At 37.3% G+C, this 21910-nt stretch overlaps 1 protein-coding gene across 4 annotated transcripts in view; it reads right to left on the bottom strand.

Annotated features, from left to right (window-relative positions):
- The window catches only part of TANK (TRAF family member associated NFKB activator), a 95860-nt gene that overhangs the window by 57933 nt on the left and 16017 nt on the right, over positions 1-21910 (bottom strand). For all 4 annotated transcript variants that reach the window (XM_030326525.1, XM_030326524.1, XM_030326528.1 and 1 more), the window contains exon 2: positions 2705-2852. In XM_030326525.1, the coding sequence (XP_030182385.1) occupies positions 2705-2803 (99 nt within the window). In that variant the 5' untranslated portion in view covers positions 2804-2852. The remainder of the gene's footprint in view (positions 1-2704; positions 2853-21910) is intronic.

Below are 21910 nucleotides of genomic sequence, written 5' to 3'. Positions count from 1 at the left end.
ATTTTTTTCTTAAATGAGGGAACCAATGTAAGATCTCCCACTTTCAACTGCCTGTTGAAACTAATGAAGGTTAGCCCTTGGCTGGCATCTGGGAGCCTAACTTTGAGAACATTTCCTAAGTGATAAAGTTGACTGCTATGACAGCTTACTTAGACTATACCAAGACACTATGAGATTTATGATGAAGACCTACTTTCCTTCTGAGAGTCTGAAATTTTGGTTGACATAGGGTATCTATGGGACTAGTTCTTTTTTTTTTTTTTGTCTTTACTTTTATTATTTTTTAATATGAAATTTATTGTCAAATTGGTTTCCATACAACACCTAGTGCTCATCTCAACAGGTGCCCTCAATGCCCATCACCCATTTTCCCCTCCCTCGCACCCCCCATCAACCCTCAGTTTGTTCTCAGTTTTTAAGAGTCTCTTATGTTTTGGCTCCCTCCCTCTCTAACTCTTTTTTGTCCCTTCCCCTCCCCCATGGTCTTCTGTTAAAGTTCTCAGGATCCACATAAGAGTGAAAACATATGGTATCTGTCTTAATCTGTATGACTTCTTTCACTTAGCATCACACTCTCCAGTTCCATTCACGTTGCTACAAAAGGCCATATTTCATGCTTTCTCATTGCCAAGTATATTCCATTGTGTATGTAAACCACAATTTCTTTATCCATTCATCAGTTGATGGACATTTCAGCTCTTTCCATAATTTGGCTATTGTTGACAGTGCTGCTATAAACATTGGGGTACAAGTGCCCCTATGCATCAGTACTCCTGTATCCCTTGGGTAAATTCCTAGCAGTGCTATTGCTGGGTCATAGGGTAGATCTATTTTTAATTTTTTGAGGAACCTCCACACTGTTTTCCAGAGTGGCTGCACCAGTTTGCATTCCCACCAACAGTGCAAGAGGGTTCCTGTTTCTCCACATCCTCTCCAGCATCTATAGTCTCCTGATTTGTTCATTTTAGCCACTCTGACTAGCGTGAGGTGGTATCTCAGTGTGGTTTTGATTTGTATTTCCCTGGTGAGGAGTGACGTTGAGCATCTTTTCATGTGCCTGTTGACCATCTGGATGTCTTCTTTAGAGAAGTGTCTATTCATGTTTTCTGCCCATTTCTTCACTGGATTATTTGTTTTTCAGGTGGGGAGTTTGGTGAGCTCTTTATAGATTTTGGATACTAGCCCTTTGTCCGATAAGTCATTTGCAAATATCTTTTCCCATTCCGTTGGTTGCCTTTTAGTTTTGTTGATTGTTTCCTTTGCAGTGCAGAAGCTTTTTATCTTCATGAGGTCCCAATAGTTCATTTTTGCTTTTAATTACCTTGCCTTTGTAGATGTTCTATGGGACTAGTTCTTAATAAAAACCCTTAACTCTTGCGTCTCAAATGGAGTTCCCTATGTAGAAGCACTGCACATGTGTGACTAAATTTTTGACTGGAGGCAGGGTGCACTCTGTGTGACTCCTCATAGGTGGGAAAGAGCATAGGAGGCCTGCATGTGGATCCTTCTAGAATCTGCCTGATGGTTTTTTTATATTAATGATCTGGCTGTGTATCTTTATCATGACACTGTAATAAATCTTGGCTGTGAGCATTACTGTATGCTAAGTCCTGTGAGTCCCTTTAGAAACACAGAATGTAGGGGCGCCTGGGTGGCGCAGTCGGTTAAGCGTCCGACTTCAGCCAGGTCACGATCTCGCGGTCCGTGAGTTCGAGCCCCGCGTCGGGCTCTGGGCTGATGGCTCAGAGCCTGGAGCCTGTTTCCCATTCTGTGTCTCCCTCTCTCTCTGCCCCTCCCCCGTTCATGCTCTGTCTCTCTCTGTCCCAAAAATAAATAAACGTTGAAAAAAAAAAATTAAAAAAAAAAAAAAAAAGAAACACAGAATGTATATATGCTATTGGGGACCCCCAAGACACTACTAAATAGTGATATTAAATAAATAAACAAAAACTCTATCATTATCATCTCACAAAAGTGGGGGGCGGATTTTTTTGTTGTTTTTGGTTTGTTTTTTTTTTAGATAGAAAAAGAGAAGAGAACCCACAAGCAGGGGGGAGTGGCAGAGGGAAAGAGAGAGAATCTTAAGGAGGCTCCATCCTCAGCATGGAGCCCAATGCAGGGCTTGATCTTCTGGGAAGGGATCATGACCTGAGCTGAAGTCAAGAGATGGATGCTCAACTGACTGAACCATCCAGGTGCCCCACAAAAGTGTGTGTTAATACAATTCTGCCCTATACTCTGATAGTGTGGAAACATGGAAACATAATATGAGAATAAAGGACAGACTTTTGAATTGGATAAATTTAGCATTACAAGAAGTTCATTACATTCTTATTTTTCTCATTTTGCTACAGATCAGTGGAGACCTAATTATGGGCCAATAGCAGACATGTGCCTAGGAACTACTAAGGTAAATTTATGCCTAGGAAGTATACCTTTCCTCCAACTTACCCTCTTTTGCAACTGAAAATTAAAAATTATTCATGGAAGATAATACTCTTTGTGAACTCTTCCCTCTGGTCACAATGTTTTTTTTTTAAAAAAAACAATAACAATCTTAAATTCCATCCATTAATATAAATCTCCGTGTTTTAGTTATTTATAGTTCTTCAAGAAAGTTTCAAACAGTACAATATTTTTTAGTTGCAAAATTCTCAAATTCCATTTACCAGAAGAAATAACTTTCAAAACCAAAACCATATACCTTTTGCTGTAGCTCTTTTACTGCAGAATCTCTATCCATACATGCCTGTCGAAAGGCTTCATAAGCTTTATTGAGTTGCTCGCCAATATTTTTATCCATTCCTTTCTGTTCTGTAGCATCACTATAAAGGATGGAGTAAATGACAGGTCTGGAAAATAAAACAATTTAGATAGCTATGAAGTTACACAAATCTCATATTTAAGACACATCTTAAAAACAGTTCCATACAGTTTATCATGAACATTATAGCACCAAGTACTATAAAGGTTTATAAAGGCATATGGGTCTCATCTAAAATCCTGATGAGAAATGTTAAGAAACCTTAACTTCTACAATTTTTAATATTCTTTACTAATGTTCAAGGAGCAAGTGGGGTTCCAATTCACAAAGATGCTACTTTGAAAACAGTAATCTATAAATGCAACCTTAAAATGGAGAAATATATAAAAGGCCATTTGTTATTAATACTTTATTACAGAAATGCACAACAGGATTAACAACGTGGGAAGGGATTTCTTTTTACTAAACGGACAGTTATTCCCACTTACAAGGTGAATTCTTGCTACACTGAAATTAGAGCAAAGTTAAATAGATAATAAATGTTTGTGGATGGAGTTCACACTGCTGTTATCGCAGAGCAATTAAAATGTGTGAAAATGCTCTTATTTTAGCACAAAATCTAGGGAGAGTTGCTGTTGGATTGTACATTAAAAAAGAAAAAATCACATCCCTTCAGTCCTACCCACACTCTCTATTAGTTTTCCAAACTCCCTGCTGTTTTTGAACTACAGGTGATCTACTGAGTGGAGGTAATTTGGTTTTATCATCTCAATTTGCATAACATCTCTAACCACATTCCTTGGCTCTGAGCAGAGGACCATATAATGCTTCTGATTCCTCCTGTCCAGCTGTAAAAAAACAACACCACAGGACTTTTCTCTTAATCCTCTGAAAGCCAGAGAATAGATAAAATTCTCTATCAGTCCTAGGGGGCTTGAGGGTATTAAATTATTTCACTTCTTAGTGATTGGAAATCCTTCTTAATCTTACACTTTAAGCTTTCATAACATCTTTCATTTTATTTTGGGTACACAATGCTTTAAAAAAAATTTTTTTTTCAGTATTTTACATTAAAACACAATCACATAGGGGAGCCTGGGTGGCTCAGTCAGTTAAGATTCCGACTCTTGATTTCGGCTCAGTTCATGATCTCATGGTTTGGGGGATCAAATCTTGTTTCGAGCTTGGTGCTGACAGTGTGGAGCCTGCTTGGGATTCTCTCTCTTCCTCTCTCTCTGCAACCCACCCCCCTGCTCATGCCTGCCCGCTCTTTCTCTCTCAATAAATAAACATAAAAAAATTAAATTAAAAATACAATTTATATAACATAAAATCCACCACATTAAAGCATACACTTCTGTGGCTTTTTGTTGTACAATCATCACCATTACCTAATTCCAGAACATTTTTTTACAATGTTTATTTTTGAGAGAGAGAGAGAAAGCGTGCAAGCGGGGAAGGGACAGAGAGAGGGGGACAGTGGATCTGAAGCAGGCTCCACGCTGACAGCAGTGAGCATGATGCAGGGCTTGAACTCACGAACCACAAGATCACGACCAGAGCCGAAGTCAGACACTCAACGACCTGAGCCACTCAGGAGCCCCTAGTTGCAGAATATTTTTATCACTACACAAAGAAGGTAACATTAGCAGTTAATCCCAACTCCCCCCTCCCATCAATCTCCTAGCAATCACTAATCTTCTTTCTGACTCTATGGATTTGCCTATTTTGGACATTTCATATAAATGGAAACATGCAATATATGGCTTTTGTGTCTGGCTTTTTTCACATGGCATACAATTTCTGAGGTTTACCCATGTTGTAGCACGTAATAGTACTTCACTGCTTTTGATGTCTAATATTCCGTTGTATGAATTTACCACATTTGTTTATATGTTCCTCGGTTAATGGACATTTGAGTTCTTTCCATTTCTTGATTATCCTGAAGGAAGTTACTATTTGTGAATGCATACTTGTGTGAATATATGTTTTCAATTCTCTTGGTTACATACCTAGGAGCAGAATTGCTAGTTAGATGATAATCCTCTTTAACTTTTTAAGGAACTGCCAAAGCTGTTTCCACAGAATGTGTACAAATTTCTATTTCTACTAGTAATATATAAGAGCCCTAATTTCTCTACATCTTCACCAACGTTTATTGTTCATTTTTTAAATGGACACCCATCCTAGTGGATGTGAAGTGGTACCTCAACAATTTTGATTTGCATTTCCCTGATGATGTTGAACATCTTTCCAGTGCATACTGGTCATTTGTGTATCTTCTTTAGAGAAATGCCTATCTATCAAATCCTTTGTCCACTTTTAAATTCGGTTATTTGTCTTCATATTGTTGAGAGCGTGCAAGTGGGGGGAAGGGGATGAGGGAGAAGGGAGAGAATCTCCAGCAGGCTCCACACTCAGCATGGAGCCCAACATAGGGCTTGATCCCATGACCCCAGGTCCAAGACCCAAGCCGAAATCAAGAGTCAGATGCTCAAAATGACTGAGTCACCCAGGTGGCCCTTCACATTGCTGAGTTGTAAGTGTTCTTTATATATTCTGGAAACTAGAGATTTATCAGATATATGTAATTTACAAATTGTTCTCCCATTCTGTAGATTGTCTTTCTACTCCTTGATTTTAATTTTGATGAGGTCTGATTTATCTATTTTTCATTTTGTTGCTTGCTTTTTTTCATGTCATATCTAAAAAACTGTTGCCTAATACAAGGCCATGCAGATTTTCATCTATGTTTCCCCACAAGAATTTTATACTTTTAGCCTTATATTTGGATCTTTGATCCACACAGAGTTTATCTGTATATGGCATGAGGTAGGGGTCCAAACTCTTTCTTTGGCATGTGGCTATCCAGCTGCCCTGCCTTTTCCTAATGAATGGCCTTGGCATTCTTATCAAAATTAGTTGACCGTAAATCACAATGCTTTTTTAAATACCTAGGTAATATTTCAATCCTATCAGATGGTCTTTTCATTTTAAGATACTAAATACACTAAGTCATTTTCAGGTTTAATAAAAACAATTTTGAGGGTTTTGTTATGGGAATCAGAATGTTACTGTTTTCTGAATAAATAAAAGAATGGTAATTTTTTTTGGCATTCCACTCAGGAAGTTTGTTTCTACTGCCACCTCTGATAGATATAAAGGACAAAATACCGTTAGGATAACTAACACTGCCAGGATCTCTGACATGCCATAGACACTACAGAAAAATAAATAATATTAACACACAAAGTATCACTTTGAGTACTTTGGACACCATATCATTCAAAGAAGGATTTAAGGCAGCTTATAAAAATACAAGCAAGATAAAAATAAGTATACAAGAAGCGAAAGAAAACAAGGATAGGCAGCTATAGAGACTATAATATACTGTAGTATGCTAATGCAGAAATTAGAGGTTTTAAGTAACTGACTAAGTTACCTATCACTGTCTTAAAAACCTGCATATCATAACAAATTGTCAACATACAACACATTTATATTTTAAAACTGAGACAAACAGGAGTCTTGAATTGGGAATCCATCTAGTTTCTTATTTTGTTCTATCATTGAATAAGTCTGTGACCTGAGTTCAGGGCAACTAAATCTTTTATTTTTTTTTAGGTTTTATTTATTTTGAGAGCGAGAGAGAGAGAGAGAGCATGCACATAAATGGAGGAGGGGCAGAGAGAGGGAGAGAATCTTAAGCAGGTCCTATGCTGTCAGCACATAGCCCTAAAATTTATAGGGCTTGAACTCACAAACTGTGAGCGAGATCATGACCTGAGCTGAAATCAAGAGTTGGTTGCTTAACCGACTGAGCCACCCAGGAGCCCTTAAATCTTTCTGAACCCAAGTTTATTTCTCTCCAATACAAAAAAAGATGTTTGGACTTGATGTCTAAGAAACTTATTTGTTCTACAGTTCTTGAGTCTGTGAGTCTAAAAATGCAGGTCTGCTCCATCAAGAAGGTGCATTCTTGTTTTTAAAAATGTAAATGCAGTACTAGAAATAGCTGCATCATATGCAAGTAAATAGTGTGGAGGCTTTACTTCAGGTCCTTGAATTAGATCACACAAATGTCACTAAGAAGAGTTACTGAGTAAATTCCACATGGATGCATCCTATTTCCTGAAATAAGAATGTGTGGTGGAGAGATACAATTCAGGTCAATACAACTAAATAAATGATACATTTAATTTCTATTTCACAACCAAGAAGAGAATTGGGTGTTAGATCAGTGACACTGACCACAGAAAAAGTCGCTGGGACCCAACTAATTAAATTGGACAGATTTCAAATATTAACACCCTGAACTTTAAAGCCACTTGTTCCTCAATTTTTTTAAAGCATTTGTTAAGTGTAAAATTAATTTCACAATTTAAGAGGCAGTCACATTTCAATTACATTTTGGTATGCCTTCTGCAAAACTTGTCAGGCTCCAGGGAAATGGTTTTATTTATAGTAAACATGCTCAAACGCAAATCTCATCACCTAAACCCAGGAGATCCAAGCTAGAGCAACCTCTGCCTTGGAAACATTCTTACAGTTATGATTTTTCTCTCTTTTTTTTTTTTTAAATTTTTTTTTACATTTATTTATTTTTGAGAGACAGAGAGAGACAGAGCACAAGTGGGGGAGGGGCAGAGAGAGAAGGAGACACAGAAGCCGAAGCAGGCTCCAGGCTCCGAGCTGTCAGCACAGAGTCCGATGCGGGGCTCGAACTCACAAACCATGAGATCATGACCTGAGCTGAAGTCAGACGCTCAACCAACTGAGCCATCCAGGCGCCCCTGGTTTTTCTCTCTTAAGTGTATTTTTAGGAAAGCCATCCATGGTCTGGTTTGCTGGCTCCCCTCCATTCTATGAGGAAAAGATTAAGTCACTGATGCCCTAGAATGCATCTGGGCAAGGAGAAGGCAAAGCACCCCTACTCACTCAGGGCAATCCCCTGAAGCTAGGATAGTCCCTACCCACCCACATCTGCCCCTCTGGCAGTAGTTCCTTTTTTCCCCTGGGTGGTTCGTGTGAGAAGGAAAATGAAGGACAGCAAGTTCCTGTTCTGCCTCCTGGGTCCATTGTGTGCCCACTAGGAGGAGGCACCAAGAAAATCCCTGGGCAGCAGGCTGCTTCCTCTTTCATGAATCCCTTAGTTCAATAATGAAACTGTTCAATAATAAAGAGGTAGCCTACGTAAGGGAGATAATTTTATCTTTCCTTGGAAAAGTTTCCAAGCTCCAACACAAGTTTGCCAACTGCTAGGGTCAAACTTAGATTTTAATAAAATATATCCCATTACTATTCAATTCAATTAAAAAAAAAGTTTACTTATTAGCAAGGGGCTTCAGAGAGTACCACATTAGAGTTGTGTTCCTTTTACAAAGTTTTTCCACCAATTCTTTATTTCTTATTATTCACATTGCCATTTGACTGATTAAGAGCTCAGAGACATTAAATGACTTGCCTAGAGCTACAAAGCTGTAAGTGTGCGAACTGGGAATAAAGATTTGAAACTCTTAGTTCAAGAACTGTTTATTAAAGGCAACTGCAAAGTATTCTCCCAGGGTGCCATGGTGGATATGTTCATTTGATGAAACATTGCCAAGGAGGAGCAAAGCCTGTACTGGGCACCACTGACACAGTGAGAACAAAACATACACAAAACCTATCCTCACGACGACATCATTAGCTGTAACTTAAAGTGCGTGTGCACACGGACGCACACGCGCACACACACACACTCCCTGAGGTATCTAAAGGCCACAAAATTTGGATAGGAAAGTGGTCACATCTATTCTTGAGGTTTAGGAAAGGCTTTGAGAGGTAGGTAACATTTGCACAGGGTTTTGAATTATGGATAGGAATGACCTCACCCATTCCTTTTATTTGATTATCAAACAGCAGTCATCCTTTCTAAAGTGGGTTCCCAAGGGCTATAAAGAGGTTTTTAGTGTTAGGTAATTATTTGTTCTTCACTAAAAAAGGCTAGAATAACAAGCATTTCTTTGTGCATTGTTCAGCTTGATTTTTCTGATCATACAACTCTGTAAACCTGAGATAATTCTTCAGTATAACAATGATGGTTACTTACAGAAAGGGTTGATTAGGCTAGTGCTCTTCCCATGATACTTGAAAAGAAGTAACAGTGGGAACGAAATAAAAGGCAAGTCTTGTGCCTTCACTGGACCTCAATTTCCCTTGCTTTTAAAATGAAGGAGCTAAACGATTTAATCTCCTTCAACTTTATGATTATATAGCATTTCCAAGCAAAAAGAGTACAGAAGCGATTGCTTGGCAAGTACAGTGATATATTTTTCCTCATATGATATAGATTTAAAAGAAGTATTCATTTTGTTTTAATTTTTATTATAAACTAGGCCTTGGTTACAAACCAGCTGATATGGCATTTAATTTTAGGATGGCAAGAAGCATGGAGTCAAGTTACATAGGGTGTCCAGGAAGTAAAGAAATGATATGATACTGTGAAAGTATGTGATATAAAAAATGTGAAATAACACTGTAAAGACTACTTTTATTTACTTAATAACATTTAAGTATGCCCTCCTAACATTGTACCGGATAGAAGGAAGAAAAGTAAAGGTTCTGGATTCAGATCCCAGATCTGCAATTTTCTAGCCATTTACTTAGCTTCTTTGTGTATTAGTTTTCTTATGATACACAGTTTGTAGTGTTATTGTGCAGATTAAATATGAAGTATGTATATTATCTGTTCCTCAACATCTGTTCTCTTCTCTAGTATTCCTGACTTATAGCTGGTATGGTCATGTGACTATGTTATGGTCATTGGCAAGTAAGTGCAACTTCCAAAAGGAGCTCTTCTCCTCACTTTTTTTTCCCTTCCCCCACTGGACAGGATGTTGTGGTTAGTCACCTAGAACACCATGGTGAGGACAACACTTCATAAGGCTGGAACAACAAGAATGAAGATGTCTATGTCCTTGATACTGTGGAGCTGCCAGATCAGCCCTGGACATCTTATACTTTAAATTGTAGTATGTGGAAGAAATAAAATTTCTGTCTTATTTAAGCCACTGTCTTTGAGGGTCCCTTAAGAGAGGAGGTGAGCTGTATGTTAACTGGTACAACAGTCAACACTAGTTCAGTGCTGAATCCATCGTACATGTTCCTTTTTTCCATGGGAAAGAGACAAAGTCATCGTCTTTGCCTTTTTCTCTAATTAGAGCTTGTAATTTAGTAAGGCAGGCATGCATGAAAATGATTAACCACACTAGCAGGCCAATTATAAATGTGTAAAAAGGTATGATCATATCATATCTTGATAGGGGTCTGGGAAGCACAGGTGGAAACATTTGTGGGAATTCACCCAACAGTTCACTGAAGATTTATTGCATGTAAGTTTTACCTCAAAAGAAGAAAAAAGAACTGCTAAATAAAAGGTGTAAGCAGGATAACAGCTCAAGAGGAAGAACAATTAAAATGAGAGGGATTGTGGAAAGCTTCACACAGGATCTGACACATGAGGATTTCAACTAGTGGAGAATTGAGAGGGAGGAAAGAATATTCACTCTGAAAGAGCAGAGGAATTGAGAAGCCACTAGTATAGTGCATTTAGGGACTGTAGGTATTTTATTTATGAAGTCTAGGATGTGTACAGAGAGGAAGGAGAGGTGAGGGTGTTAAGACAGAAGTCAAGGCTACCAGGTATGATTGTGCTGCACTGTAAAAGCCCTAGGGGATTCATGCAGACCATAATTGGAAACCCCAGAGTTATAGAGTGTGCTAACTGCATTAACTATATGCAGCAGACTCAGTTATGGCCGGATTGCAGTGGACCCTTAATGTTACTATAAGAAATTTAGGTTTTAACCTGCTGACATTAAGAAGTAATGGAGGACTAGGGTGCCTGGGTGGCTCAGTTGGTCGAATGTCCAACTTTGACTCCGGTCATGATCTTACAGTTCATGAGTTCAAGCCCTGCATTCAGCTCTCTACTGACAGCACGGAGCCTGCTGTGGATTCTCTGTCTCCCTCTCTCTCTGCCCTTCCCCTGGTCATGCTCTCTCTCTCAAAAATAAATAAACATTAGAAAAAAATTTTATAAAAAAAAGAAGTAATGGAGGATTTTCAAGCAGGAGATGAACACATTTTAGAAAGGTAAACTGGATACACTGTGGAATACAAACCTGGAGACAAAGTGAGGATATCTATAGGAAGCTACTGCTGTATTCTGGGTGAAAGATGGGCTTGAACTAGAGCAGGGGAAATGAAAGATGAATGGATTCAAGAGACATTTCAAAGTCAGAATCAACAGGATTTGTTGGCCAAATGGATGTCCACAATACACAGGAATGCAGCATTCAGGTCCCTGCAATTCTAAATCAGCTGGCCTGGGATGGGAATATGCATTTCAATAAGCAAAGCAACCCAGGTGACTTTGTTGAAGATGGTTCACCAGCGATATTTTTCAAAATACTAGGACTTTTTTTTTTTTTTTTTAATTTTTTTTTTCAACGTTTATTTATTTTTGGGACAGAGAGAGACAGAGCATGAACGGGGGAGGGGCAGAGAGAGAGGGAGACACAGAATCAGAAACAGGCTCCAGGCTCTGAGCCATCAGCCCAGAGCCCGACGCGGGGCTCGAACTCACGGACCGCGAGATCGTGACCTGGCTGAAGTCGGACGCTTAACCGACTGCGCCACCCAGGCGCCCCAATACTAGGACTTTTGAAAGTCCTCTGATACTGGTAAGTCCTTTGACAGTCAACCAAGCCCAAATCTTTTTACCAAAAACAAACAAACCAACAAACAAAACCCTACATTTTTGTAAAGAAAATAATGGAAAGAGAAAGAAGCAATGCCCATTATTGTATCATTTCATGTCACAAAATGTACACTCTTTTCCTTCCAAATATAAAGCAAAAAAAAGATAGGACCACTTATTATCTGGACAAGGTCATGTCAGAAGGTAAATAAACTAGGGAATGCATAAAATAGTAAGGCATTTTAGCAGAAGTCTGTTATCTTATACAAAGGCAAATAGGTAGGAATGTTATCCAAAGGGTCTGTTAACCCTTACATGCTGCTGAGTAACAGGAAAAATAATTCTGTCTGATTGTGTGATCTTTTTTAAGTCTCCTCCCTTCTACTCTGCCAAATCTGTGACAATAAAGTAGCATTACTAATGATCTTTCACAAGAGTAGGATGGTTTGTACCTATCTTCTGGTGCTAACCAGAAGAGTCGGAAAAAAAAAATATTTTCAGTAATCTTAAAAAAGTCCCCCTACACAGACCACAATAATATAAGAGATGTCACAGGCTGCACAAGATTCATAAAAGGCAAAGTTGTTTTTGAAAAAGAAGTAGCTAAAATCTCATGAGTTAACAGATTAGGGACCCCTCCAGCATCTCTGAGTCATTTACTGTATCAGAACAAAATAAAACCACTATGAAAGGAAAGAGCTCTTCTATGAAGATAGTGAAACTTCAGGAGACAGGGGACCTTTTCACAAAAAGGCCTGTTTTCTCTTAAATCACAGTTTAAATTGCTGAGCAGTCATTTAGTGTTGAGAATATTACCAATGATAAATGGAAAAAGGCAAAAGCTTACATAATTATAAAGCTGTACTCTGTGCTCTTAACCACGGGCACAGGACTCCTCAGCTCTTCATAACCTTGTTTTTAATTTCCCTGAGGAACACCTAAAGGCTGCTGGGCAAATGTTTGCAAGTCACAACTTGTTTTATTAGAAGTAATTGTGAGAACTCCAATGGGAAAATAAATAAGGTTTCAGAGATTTCCAGATCTCTATTTCCAGTCATTCCCAAGACGTTTAGGGTGTGACTTTAAATGTATAATATGATAAAAGTTTAAAATCAGATACAATACCATGCAACACACTCTCTCACTCCAACTGTTGGATACTCCTGAAGACAAAACCCCCAAATCCCTGGATATCCTGACAAACCAACCTCTCAAACCGGCATTTGTGCCCAAATTACCCAAGTTTCCACTCTCCTCAAGGCCAGTTTTTCTCACACGTAAATATTCAGACCAAGTAACACTTGCTGTGCTATCCTACTGTGAGGAAACAAGAGCTTATTAAAAATTTTCACTTTTTTCACTTTCACTTCTTTTTGTATCTGGAAAAAAAAAAGATGCTATAAAATGCAGATTCCAAAGTTAATTTTTAACTGAGACAACATCTTGTGTAAAATATATTAATTTCTTTATTGAGACAATTTGAACATTATAGATCAAAATTAAAAAGCCTAGTCAACCAAAGATAACATCAGATGTAGGAGTACAGAGTACAAACTTGTTGACAGGTAAGAGTAAACAAGTCATTTAACCTTTCTGTGGACCTCAGTTCCCTCATCTGCCCCAGTTTAGGATGTTTGGGGTAGAACATCCTGTAGGACGTGGGTTAACAGAATCATCCAGGGTGATTTAAAAAAAAAAAACGGATCAGTAAACACTGTCCAAGACCTCTTGGATAATTTGGGGGGCGGGGGAGAGGGGGAAAAGCGGATGTAAGACAAATTTAGGATCACTGCCACAGGGGGTCAATTCATAACTAGGAAAGCCCTGTATTCTGTATAACACTGTACAAATATGCACCATGGCAGGGAAACAGACTTTTGATAAAGTGTCTTTGTGTTCCACAATGATCTGCTTTTTGAACTGTTTCAGAAGAAGCATATAGAATTTGGAAACAAAAATAGCAGTTGCTAAGGTAGAAGATGTTCTTTAAAAGAAAGAAAGAAAGAAAAAGAAAGAAAGAAAGAAAAAAGGTATTTTGATACTTTGGCAGATGGCCCACAGCAATAGCACTCTAATGTTAATCTTGGTTCTGTTAAAATTCCACAACTCATCAGTTTATATGACAAGTGTTTCCTCTTGGAAACACTATTAATGGAAGAGACTACATTGATTGCATTTGCACTGAGGTTCATTTTGAGAGAGAAATTTGAGTGGGACCAAGTCTTCTCCCACCAAGCAGCAATGGCCCTTTCCACTCGATGCTCCCCCTACCAATACCCTAATCATTTCAATTCTATCTAAATTCTCAAACTATCTACAGATAGTTGAGAAAGGACATAGATCTCAATGACATGACTTCATTCCAAAAAGGCACACAGCCATGGACCAAAAAGACAATTTTAGATTTCTGTTTGAATGACAACAATTCCAACAATGAAGGAGGGATTTCCTCACAGAGAACATCAGGGATGGGGGTAAGGATCGATACCTACTGAGGTAATATTACTTGCCTCAGGTGCTTTATATAAAGTACCTTATTTTAATTTTTCTATTGCAGGATCACAAATTGCCTTCCCTTTCTACATAAGGATACTGAGCCTCAAATTTATGTAAGTTGACTAAGGTCAAAGAATTAGAAAATGGAAGACCCAGATAACTCCAGGTCTCTCCAATATGAAAGTCCAATCTCTAGCTCATTTTATTCTAATTTAGTTTTTATTTTTAACCACAGATACATATCTATATTTTAATGAGTCAAAGATCTTCACAAGGTTTAAGAAAAACATTAAGTCCCTTGCTCTCTTCTTTCCCCTCCCCATTTCCTGCTTCACCTTGGCAACAATTTTCAGTTCTTTTGGTTCTTTCTGGTATTTATCTCTGTATCTCCAAACATGCTAATGTTGCTACTATTGATTTTTCAGTTTTACTTTTCTTCCCACTATGCAAAGTAAGGATTCAGCTCTTTTTAACCCCCCACTCCCTGGCCCTGACCTGCAATTTTATACTTTCCCCATTCTCCCAAAATAGTTATATCTTCTAAAAAGAGGATAGTTAGATAAACATTCAGCTTTTACTTTCTTATAACTATGCAATGTTATTCACTGGTAAGGCATACTATGACTCCTTTCCCTTCCCTGAAACACCTTTCCCTGAAAAAACCTTATTTACTTTATTTCCCATCATACTAATACAATTGATTCAGACACTTCAGTTACTCTACCATTTTCATCTTCTTAGAGGAACTCCCCTTGAGCTTTTTGACTTCAGTCTAGATTTGTTGATCTCTATGCCTGAAGGTAAACCTTCATCTCGAGACCTTCTTTCACCTTGATTTTGAGGATTCCCTTTGTTCATCTCTCTCTCTAGTTGAATCCCTCATTTTCAGTATCCCAAATTTTCATCTTTCTTGTTTTACTCATCCCATTTGGTGGACTAAACCCTCCAACAGCTTCCTGAGAAAGTGTTTGCAAAGAAAATTTTTTGAGACCTTGCATCACTGAAAATACCTTTACTCTACCCTCAGATTTAACTGGTAGTTTGCCAGGTTAAAAATTCTAAGTTGGAAGCAATTTTTCCACAGAATTTTGAAAGCTTTGCTATGCTCTCTTCTAGCTTCCATTTGTTTTTGTTGAAGTCTAGAGCCATTTTGATTCATGATCTTATACTAAACTCACCTGGAAGTTCATCCTTCAGTTCTGGGAAATTTTCTTCAAATATTTTTTGGCCAATTTCATTCTTTCTGTATTCCTTTGTGGGACTCCTCTATCAGGATGTTGATTCTTCTTAAGTGTTACTCTAATTCCTCCCACCCACCTTCTTTTTAAATGAACTTTTCTTACTTCATAGATAAAATATCTTAAGCTTGCTGTCTTTGGTAACCAATATTATTCTCTAAGTGACAGTTAACCAATCCTGAAGAAAATAAAATAGTAATCAAAGTGGTAGTGCTTCCAGAGCTCTACTGAGGCTGGGTGTATGTGAACCAAACAACATTCCACCACCAATTGCCCAGCTCAACCAGAATAACTTAACTTTGATTAGTTATATATTTTGGGATTTCAAGTTTGAAAAGAATCACCGGCTTATAGGTATCACATTCCCACCGTCTCCACCCAGAATGATTTATAATGCTTTAATAAGGTCTATTTTTTGTGGAGTAGTAGAGACAATATGGGTGATTTGGAAGGTGGGAAAGGCCCCTCTGCTGGGTTTCCCCCACTGCTGAGACTATTCTACTTCTATGTAAGTGTTCTGCCAGGGTTCACACTTGTGGTAAGAGGGCACTTCAAATCCAATGCAGTTTCGGGACAGGGGGAGGAAATCACCTTGAGTTACCTCTTCCACTCTGTCCTAGAAAAGAAAGTCGCCTGCTTTTCCAACCCTCTGAGGTACGAATAGTAATAAGCATTGACATTCTACTTCAGAAAAGTTGCCACCTTAGCAAAAGAGATAAATAAATTAGTGAGAGATACACCCGGTCTTTTCTGTATTTTAGTTCTGTATTAGCCTCCTTACCCACAATTAGTATCAGAAACAAAAGTACGAGTCAATAATGGGAGTACGTACCCTTAAATAAAAGGACATCCTCTGTCTTACACAGTTAGGGTAAAATTTTAAAGACACGCAAAAGTATGTGTGTTTTCCCTACTTGAAGAAGGGAAATGGATAAGAACTGTCACTCCTAACATTTAGTTATAATCATTTCCCACTTTTAAGAGAGTTCCCTAACATAAGCAGCCAATTTCCCAAAATGACAGTTTGCATTTGTAGTCTCACTTTCCAATATACCCATAGCACGCTGTACCTCAACTGTTAGTGTGTTACAGTCAGGCAGCTGAAATAATAGAAACTTAAATATCATTGAACCAGCAGTGTTAGAATTTAGATTTAGTGGGGCGCCTGGGTGGCGCAGTCGGTTAAGCGTCCGACTTCAGCCAGGTCACGATCTCGCGGTCCGTGAGTTCGAGCCCCGCGTCAGGCTCTGGGCTGATGGCTCGGAGCCTGGAGCCTGTTTCCGATTCTGTGTCTCCCTCTCTCTCTGCCCCTCCCCCGTTCATGCTCTGTCTCTCTCTGTCTTAAAAATAAATAAACGTTGGAAAAAAAAAATTAAAAAAAAAAAAAGAATTTAGATTTAGTATTTTTTCTATAAGCTGGTGGTTAGCTAAATGCATCACGATAAACAAGGTAAGACAACTCCCTACTCATCAAACCAAAAGCTCCCCAGACCAGGTTTCCATTTTGTTGGATGTTAAAACTTGGTGAAACTTTTTGTGCTATCTTTTAAGAGTTGAAAGATTTCACAGCCAAAGACCACACCCATGTATTTCAGCTTTGCTTTACTTCCTTTTTTTCTCCAGTAGTACTTCTTTCTCTCAGACTGTTTATCAAATTTTGTGAGTTGAAGTGTACAATCAGTGTAACACCAAAAGAAAACCGGACATGACATGTGGTATTCCACCCTGATGTGAACAGAAACATGGCACTGCTCAGTTAGCTTGCTCAGCTTCCTAAGGGGTATCCTCTCCTGCATTAGGGCCATGTTAAAATCTGGAAATGGTGGGTGGGGGTGAGGTTTATGCAGTTTAAAATGACTGTTTAATATTAAAAATCTGTTTTCTTAAGTCATATAAAGCAGTGCTCTGCAGAATATTCTTGGATGGGGGAACTACAAGAGAAAGAAGACTGTGTGGGAAAGAGGAGCAAATATGAAATGTCCTAGGATCTGTGAGATTTAAACGTTAATCAAAAAGGAGATAAGGATTCTAAAAAACCAAGAAACATCAATATCAATGGAAAGACATTTCTAGTTTAGAGACAGCAAATATATGAAATCATGAAATTATATTATAGTAAATGCTACATAACAAATGGCCATGAACAGTAAATGCATTTAAATATCCCACAATAGTTGATTTTATTCAAGCAATTTGAAATATTTTCTTAAACAGATCTCAGTCCCTGATTTCTGTTCTTTTAACAAGTCACTCTCCCTAGCAAATTACCTAGTTGTGTTTGTTCTGCTGTTCCAGAGATAATTTTCTATAACTCATTCTATGCAAATGTTTCAAAGATTCTTATAACTTCAACTTCTTGAGTAACAATCAAAATGGAACTTACATTATTTTTCTTAGTCCACTCAATTCCCAGTTAGTGCCTTGCTGAAATGACTTGAAAAGATAGACCTTGTGTTCACAATCTACTTTCAACACTTTTTTTTTTTGCCAAGCAAAACTGTTGGTAGTAAGTGAAAGCAACTTCAGATTACCACTGCTCAGTTTATTCTCATAATTTAGTATTGATAATTACTATCAAAGAGAGTATCCCTGCGTAAAAGGAAGAAAACTCAGGTTACCATCAAGTTACTATACAGGACATCTCCCTTGTGAGATAAATGATTATCATTATCTACTTCCCAGACTCTTTTTCTTAAAAGAGTAAGTCCCTTAAATGTTTTTCTTGGTTGTACAACAATGCAAATGCATTAAACCCTACCAAACTGTACTTAAAAATAGTTATGATGGTAATTTCATGTAATATGTATCTTACCATAATTTAAAAAAATGTTTTATAGACTGGGGATTGAAAAACTATGACATATGTATTACACAGGTCTCAAAGGCTTGTTTTCAGTTTCAAAGAACCTAGTTCCAGTCCTTCTCAATTTTTTTGAACAGTGTCAAATATTGCACCTAGTTCAAAAGACTGTACACTAATTAGCCATCCACCCACAAGGCAGCTCATTTTATATTCTCTGCTAGCCTTTTTTGAAGATGACTCAGAATCTTGGTCCCAGACTATAAAGAGATTTTTGTTACCTATTCTAGATAATAGCCTCTTCTTTCCCTCTACCCATGACTGAAAACCACAGCAGCAAGCATAGAAGAATGGGGGGGGGGGGGACATGAGTAAAAGGGAATGGCAGACACAACATAAATCCTACAGGAACCAGAAACCCAAACTTGTCTTGATATAATGAAACACAAACTACGTGAAATTAAACAGTAATACAGATGTTTATAAGGTGTTAGAAAACAAAAAACCAAACAGTAGTTAACAGCTAATCAGTTAATGCATCACATCAGAACAGTTAGAATAGTGAAGTTTTATATCACAGGCTATCTATTTTTATTTACCATTTACTTTTAGATAATGAGCACAATTTTAAAAAGCATGCAAAGTCTTTCGTTGTTATAAGGCACACTCCCAAATCATGTCAATAATTATTTTTTTCTAGATTGATACAAAGTCAGTTAAAATACTCCAATATGCAAGCATTCAGATAATGACTGCATCTCTCTGTAAACAGCACTTATGAGTGTCTTAAAGTCCTCCATAGTTTACAGATGTATACTGTTATATGACATTACCCGCCTAAGGTCATATTCTTGACAGTGATCAAAAAGTGTCTGGAATAATCATTTATAAAAGGTAATAACTCAGGGCGCCTGGTGGCTCAGTCGGTTGAGTGTCAGACTCTTGATCTGAGCTCAGGTCTTAATTGTAGGGGCAGGAGTTCAAGCCTTGTGTTGGATTCTGCACTGGGCATGAAGCCTATTTAAAAAAAAAAAAAAGGTAATAACTCTACCAAAGAGTACAAAATACACTATTATCCACATATAAACAGTAAACTATTAGTCTAGAAAAAAGGTGGCCTTTGGTGGTTTGTACTTGTTAAAAGCCATCCCTGTTCTATGTGTGTGCACGTGTCACACACATATCTGGACTGTGTTAATAATTTTCACTTCATATTAAATAAGTACAGGCATGCTGAGCTTGTATGTTTTTTTCACCAACTCATTTTGAAACCCTCTTATGGGATTTGGCTACAGTAGCATGTAAGCTTGGTTATTACCTCTAAAGAAAGAAATTTCCCAACAAAATTGGGAAGCTAATGACAACAAAGTGAAACTGATGCTTTCCCAGTTGAGTGTCACTCCTGGTTTCCTTCAAGGCATAGAAGAACTTGCCCATGTAGAAGCAACACCCTTTACTTTCTTTATAGTATAACTGGAATAGAGGAAAGGACAGCAATACCTTTTATTATCAGCCTCAGCCTACCTATAGCATTTTCTCTGACCATGAAAAAAAAAAGAGGTGGGAGAGAGAAAGGACTAGGATAAACACAGAATTCTTCTTTGTTCTCAACATACGGGTATTTTAGACTCTTTCATTTATTTGGATTTACTCTGAGGAGTTTCTGATTGTTAGCTTTTTTAAGTTCTGAGCCTTTTTCTGTGGATGTTGCTATTTTAAGAACAATAGTACTTTCAGGCCAAGATGGTTTCATGAGTTAATTCTTTCAGATCTTCAAAGAATAGAGAGCTCTTATGCTCTTTAAACTACTTCAGAGCAGAGAAAGAAGGAACTCTTCTCAGTTCTTTTTAGGAAACCATCATAACCCTGATATCAAACTCTAGCAAAGATAATACAGAAGAAGAGGACTATAGATGACACCCAATTACTGATTTTAAGTAAAAATGTTACCAAAAAGGAACCTTCAAAGAATAGAGGGCTCTTATGCTCTTTAAACTACTTCAGAGCAGAGAAAGAAGAAACTCTTCTCAGTTCTTTTTAGGAAACCATCATAACCCTGATATCAAACTCTAGCAAAGATAATACAGAAGAAGAGGACTATAGATGACACCCAATTACTAATTTTAAGTAAAAATGTTACCAAAAAGGAACCTATATGCTTAAATATTACACCATGATCAACTGTAAGTTTGGTTCACAAACTGGAAATCAACTAAAATAACCCATCATCCTAATAGGTCAAAGAAAAGCACACAATAGGTCACGACAGATGCCTAAAAGCCATATGACAAAACTCAACTTTCACTCCTGATAAAAATGTTTAGTTAAGTAGTAATGAGAAGACATCATCTTAACAACAAGAAATATACAGACCAAATGAACACTCAACATCTATTATTCAAAATTGCTCGCAATATGCTAGCCAATGTAAACACACACACACACACACACACACACACACACACACACACACACACGTTGGTCCAAAATCCACTCTTTCGAAAAATCCTAGTAAGCTAGAAATATTAAAGACACTTCCTTGATAAACAGAACTTATTGGAAATTAATAGTAAATGCCATATTTAATGATGACATGGTAAAAGTATCCAAAAACTAAGAAATAAGAAAAGGACGGCCAGAATCACTGTTATTACATATCACTAGGCTGGATTACATAGCACTAGGCTGAAGAAACTAGCAATTCATTAAACCAAAGAAAGAAAAAAAGTATAAAGAAAGATAAGACTATGTTTAAATGATTGTTTTCCTAGAAAATTCAAGGGGGACAATTTATTAAAACTAATAAATTTAGAAAATCGGCCAGATGTATAATCACTCACCTACATACCAGCCACAAAGTATTAGTGAATATAATAGCTAAAACAGACCAAAGGATTATTTTAATGAAACATAAACAGTTTACTTTAAATTTTATGTCAAAATGAGTGCAATAATATTCAAGAAAATTTGAAAAAGATAAATGAAGAAGGACTTGCTGTAGGAATTACTTAAAAAATGCCAGAATCAAAGAGATTGGTATTTGTATAGGGAGAGACAAATAGAACAAAGCGACAGAATAATAATAATAATAAAAAGACCCATGTAAATTTATTATACTAAGGTAGTGTTTCTAGTCAGGAAGAATTGATTTTAACAAATGAGTTCAGAAAAAAATGGCTAAATCCCTATCTTATATAATGTACAAAAATAATTTTCAGATGTTTTAAAGAGTAGAGCATAAAAAACTATAAAATAATTAACCGGCAATATAGGAAAATATTTTAATAATTTTTGAGTAGGAACTGCCTTAAGTGATAAAAAACAAAAACAAAACCTGGGCATTTTAAACCAAAAGACTGACAGTTCTTGAAAATATCTGCCATATATTTCATTAAGGATTAATATATCTGTACTCTAATCAAATACAGATAAATAATTTTGAATAATAATGGGCAAAATATAGGGACAAGCCAGATTAAGAGATGGTTAACTATGTTATGGTACATGCTGATAGAGGAATACCATGCTGACATTAAGATAAAATAGAGCTATGCATGGCAAGACTTGCACCATATATTTTTTGGTCTGAAAACTCAGAAAACAGAATAGTTTTCTCACTTTCACAAGAGAACGAAATAACATGTTTTGTGCATGTAAGAGAGATGTAGACGGTCTTGGAGTACCTACGACTGGAGAAAGGCCTGAGAACGTTTCATTTTCTTTAGAAATTGTTGGCTTTATACATGGTTGTATCATTTTGGGGTTTTCCACCCCTTCCAAATGATGAGAAAATAATTTTTCAACAGAGTACAGTACTTGCTTCTCTGCTACATTTGAAATGTGTATTCCAACCATGGTAAGCAGGAAGA

This window comes from Lynx canadensis, chromosome C1 (genome assembly GCF_007474595.2).
Source record: "Lynx canadensis isolate LIC74 chromosome C1, mLynCan4.pri.v2, whole genome shotgun sequence".
Taxonomy (NCBI): domain Eukaryota; kingdom Metazoa; phylum Chordata; class Mammalia; order Carnivora; family Felidae; genus Lynx; species Lynx canadensis.
This window is presented reverse-complemented; position numbering and strand designations above follow the sequence as displayed.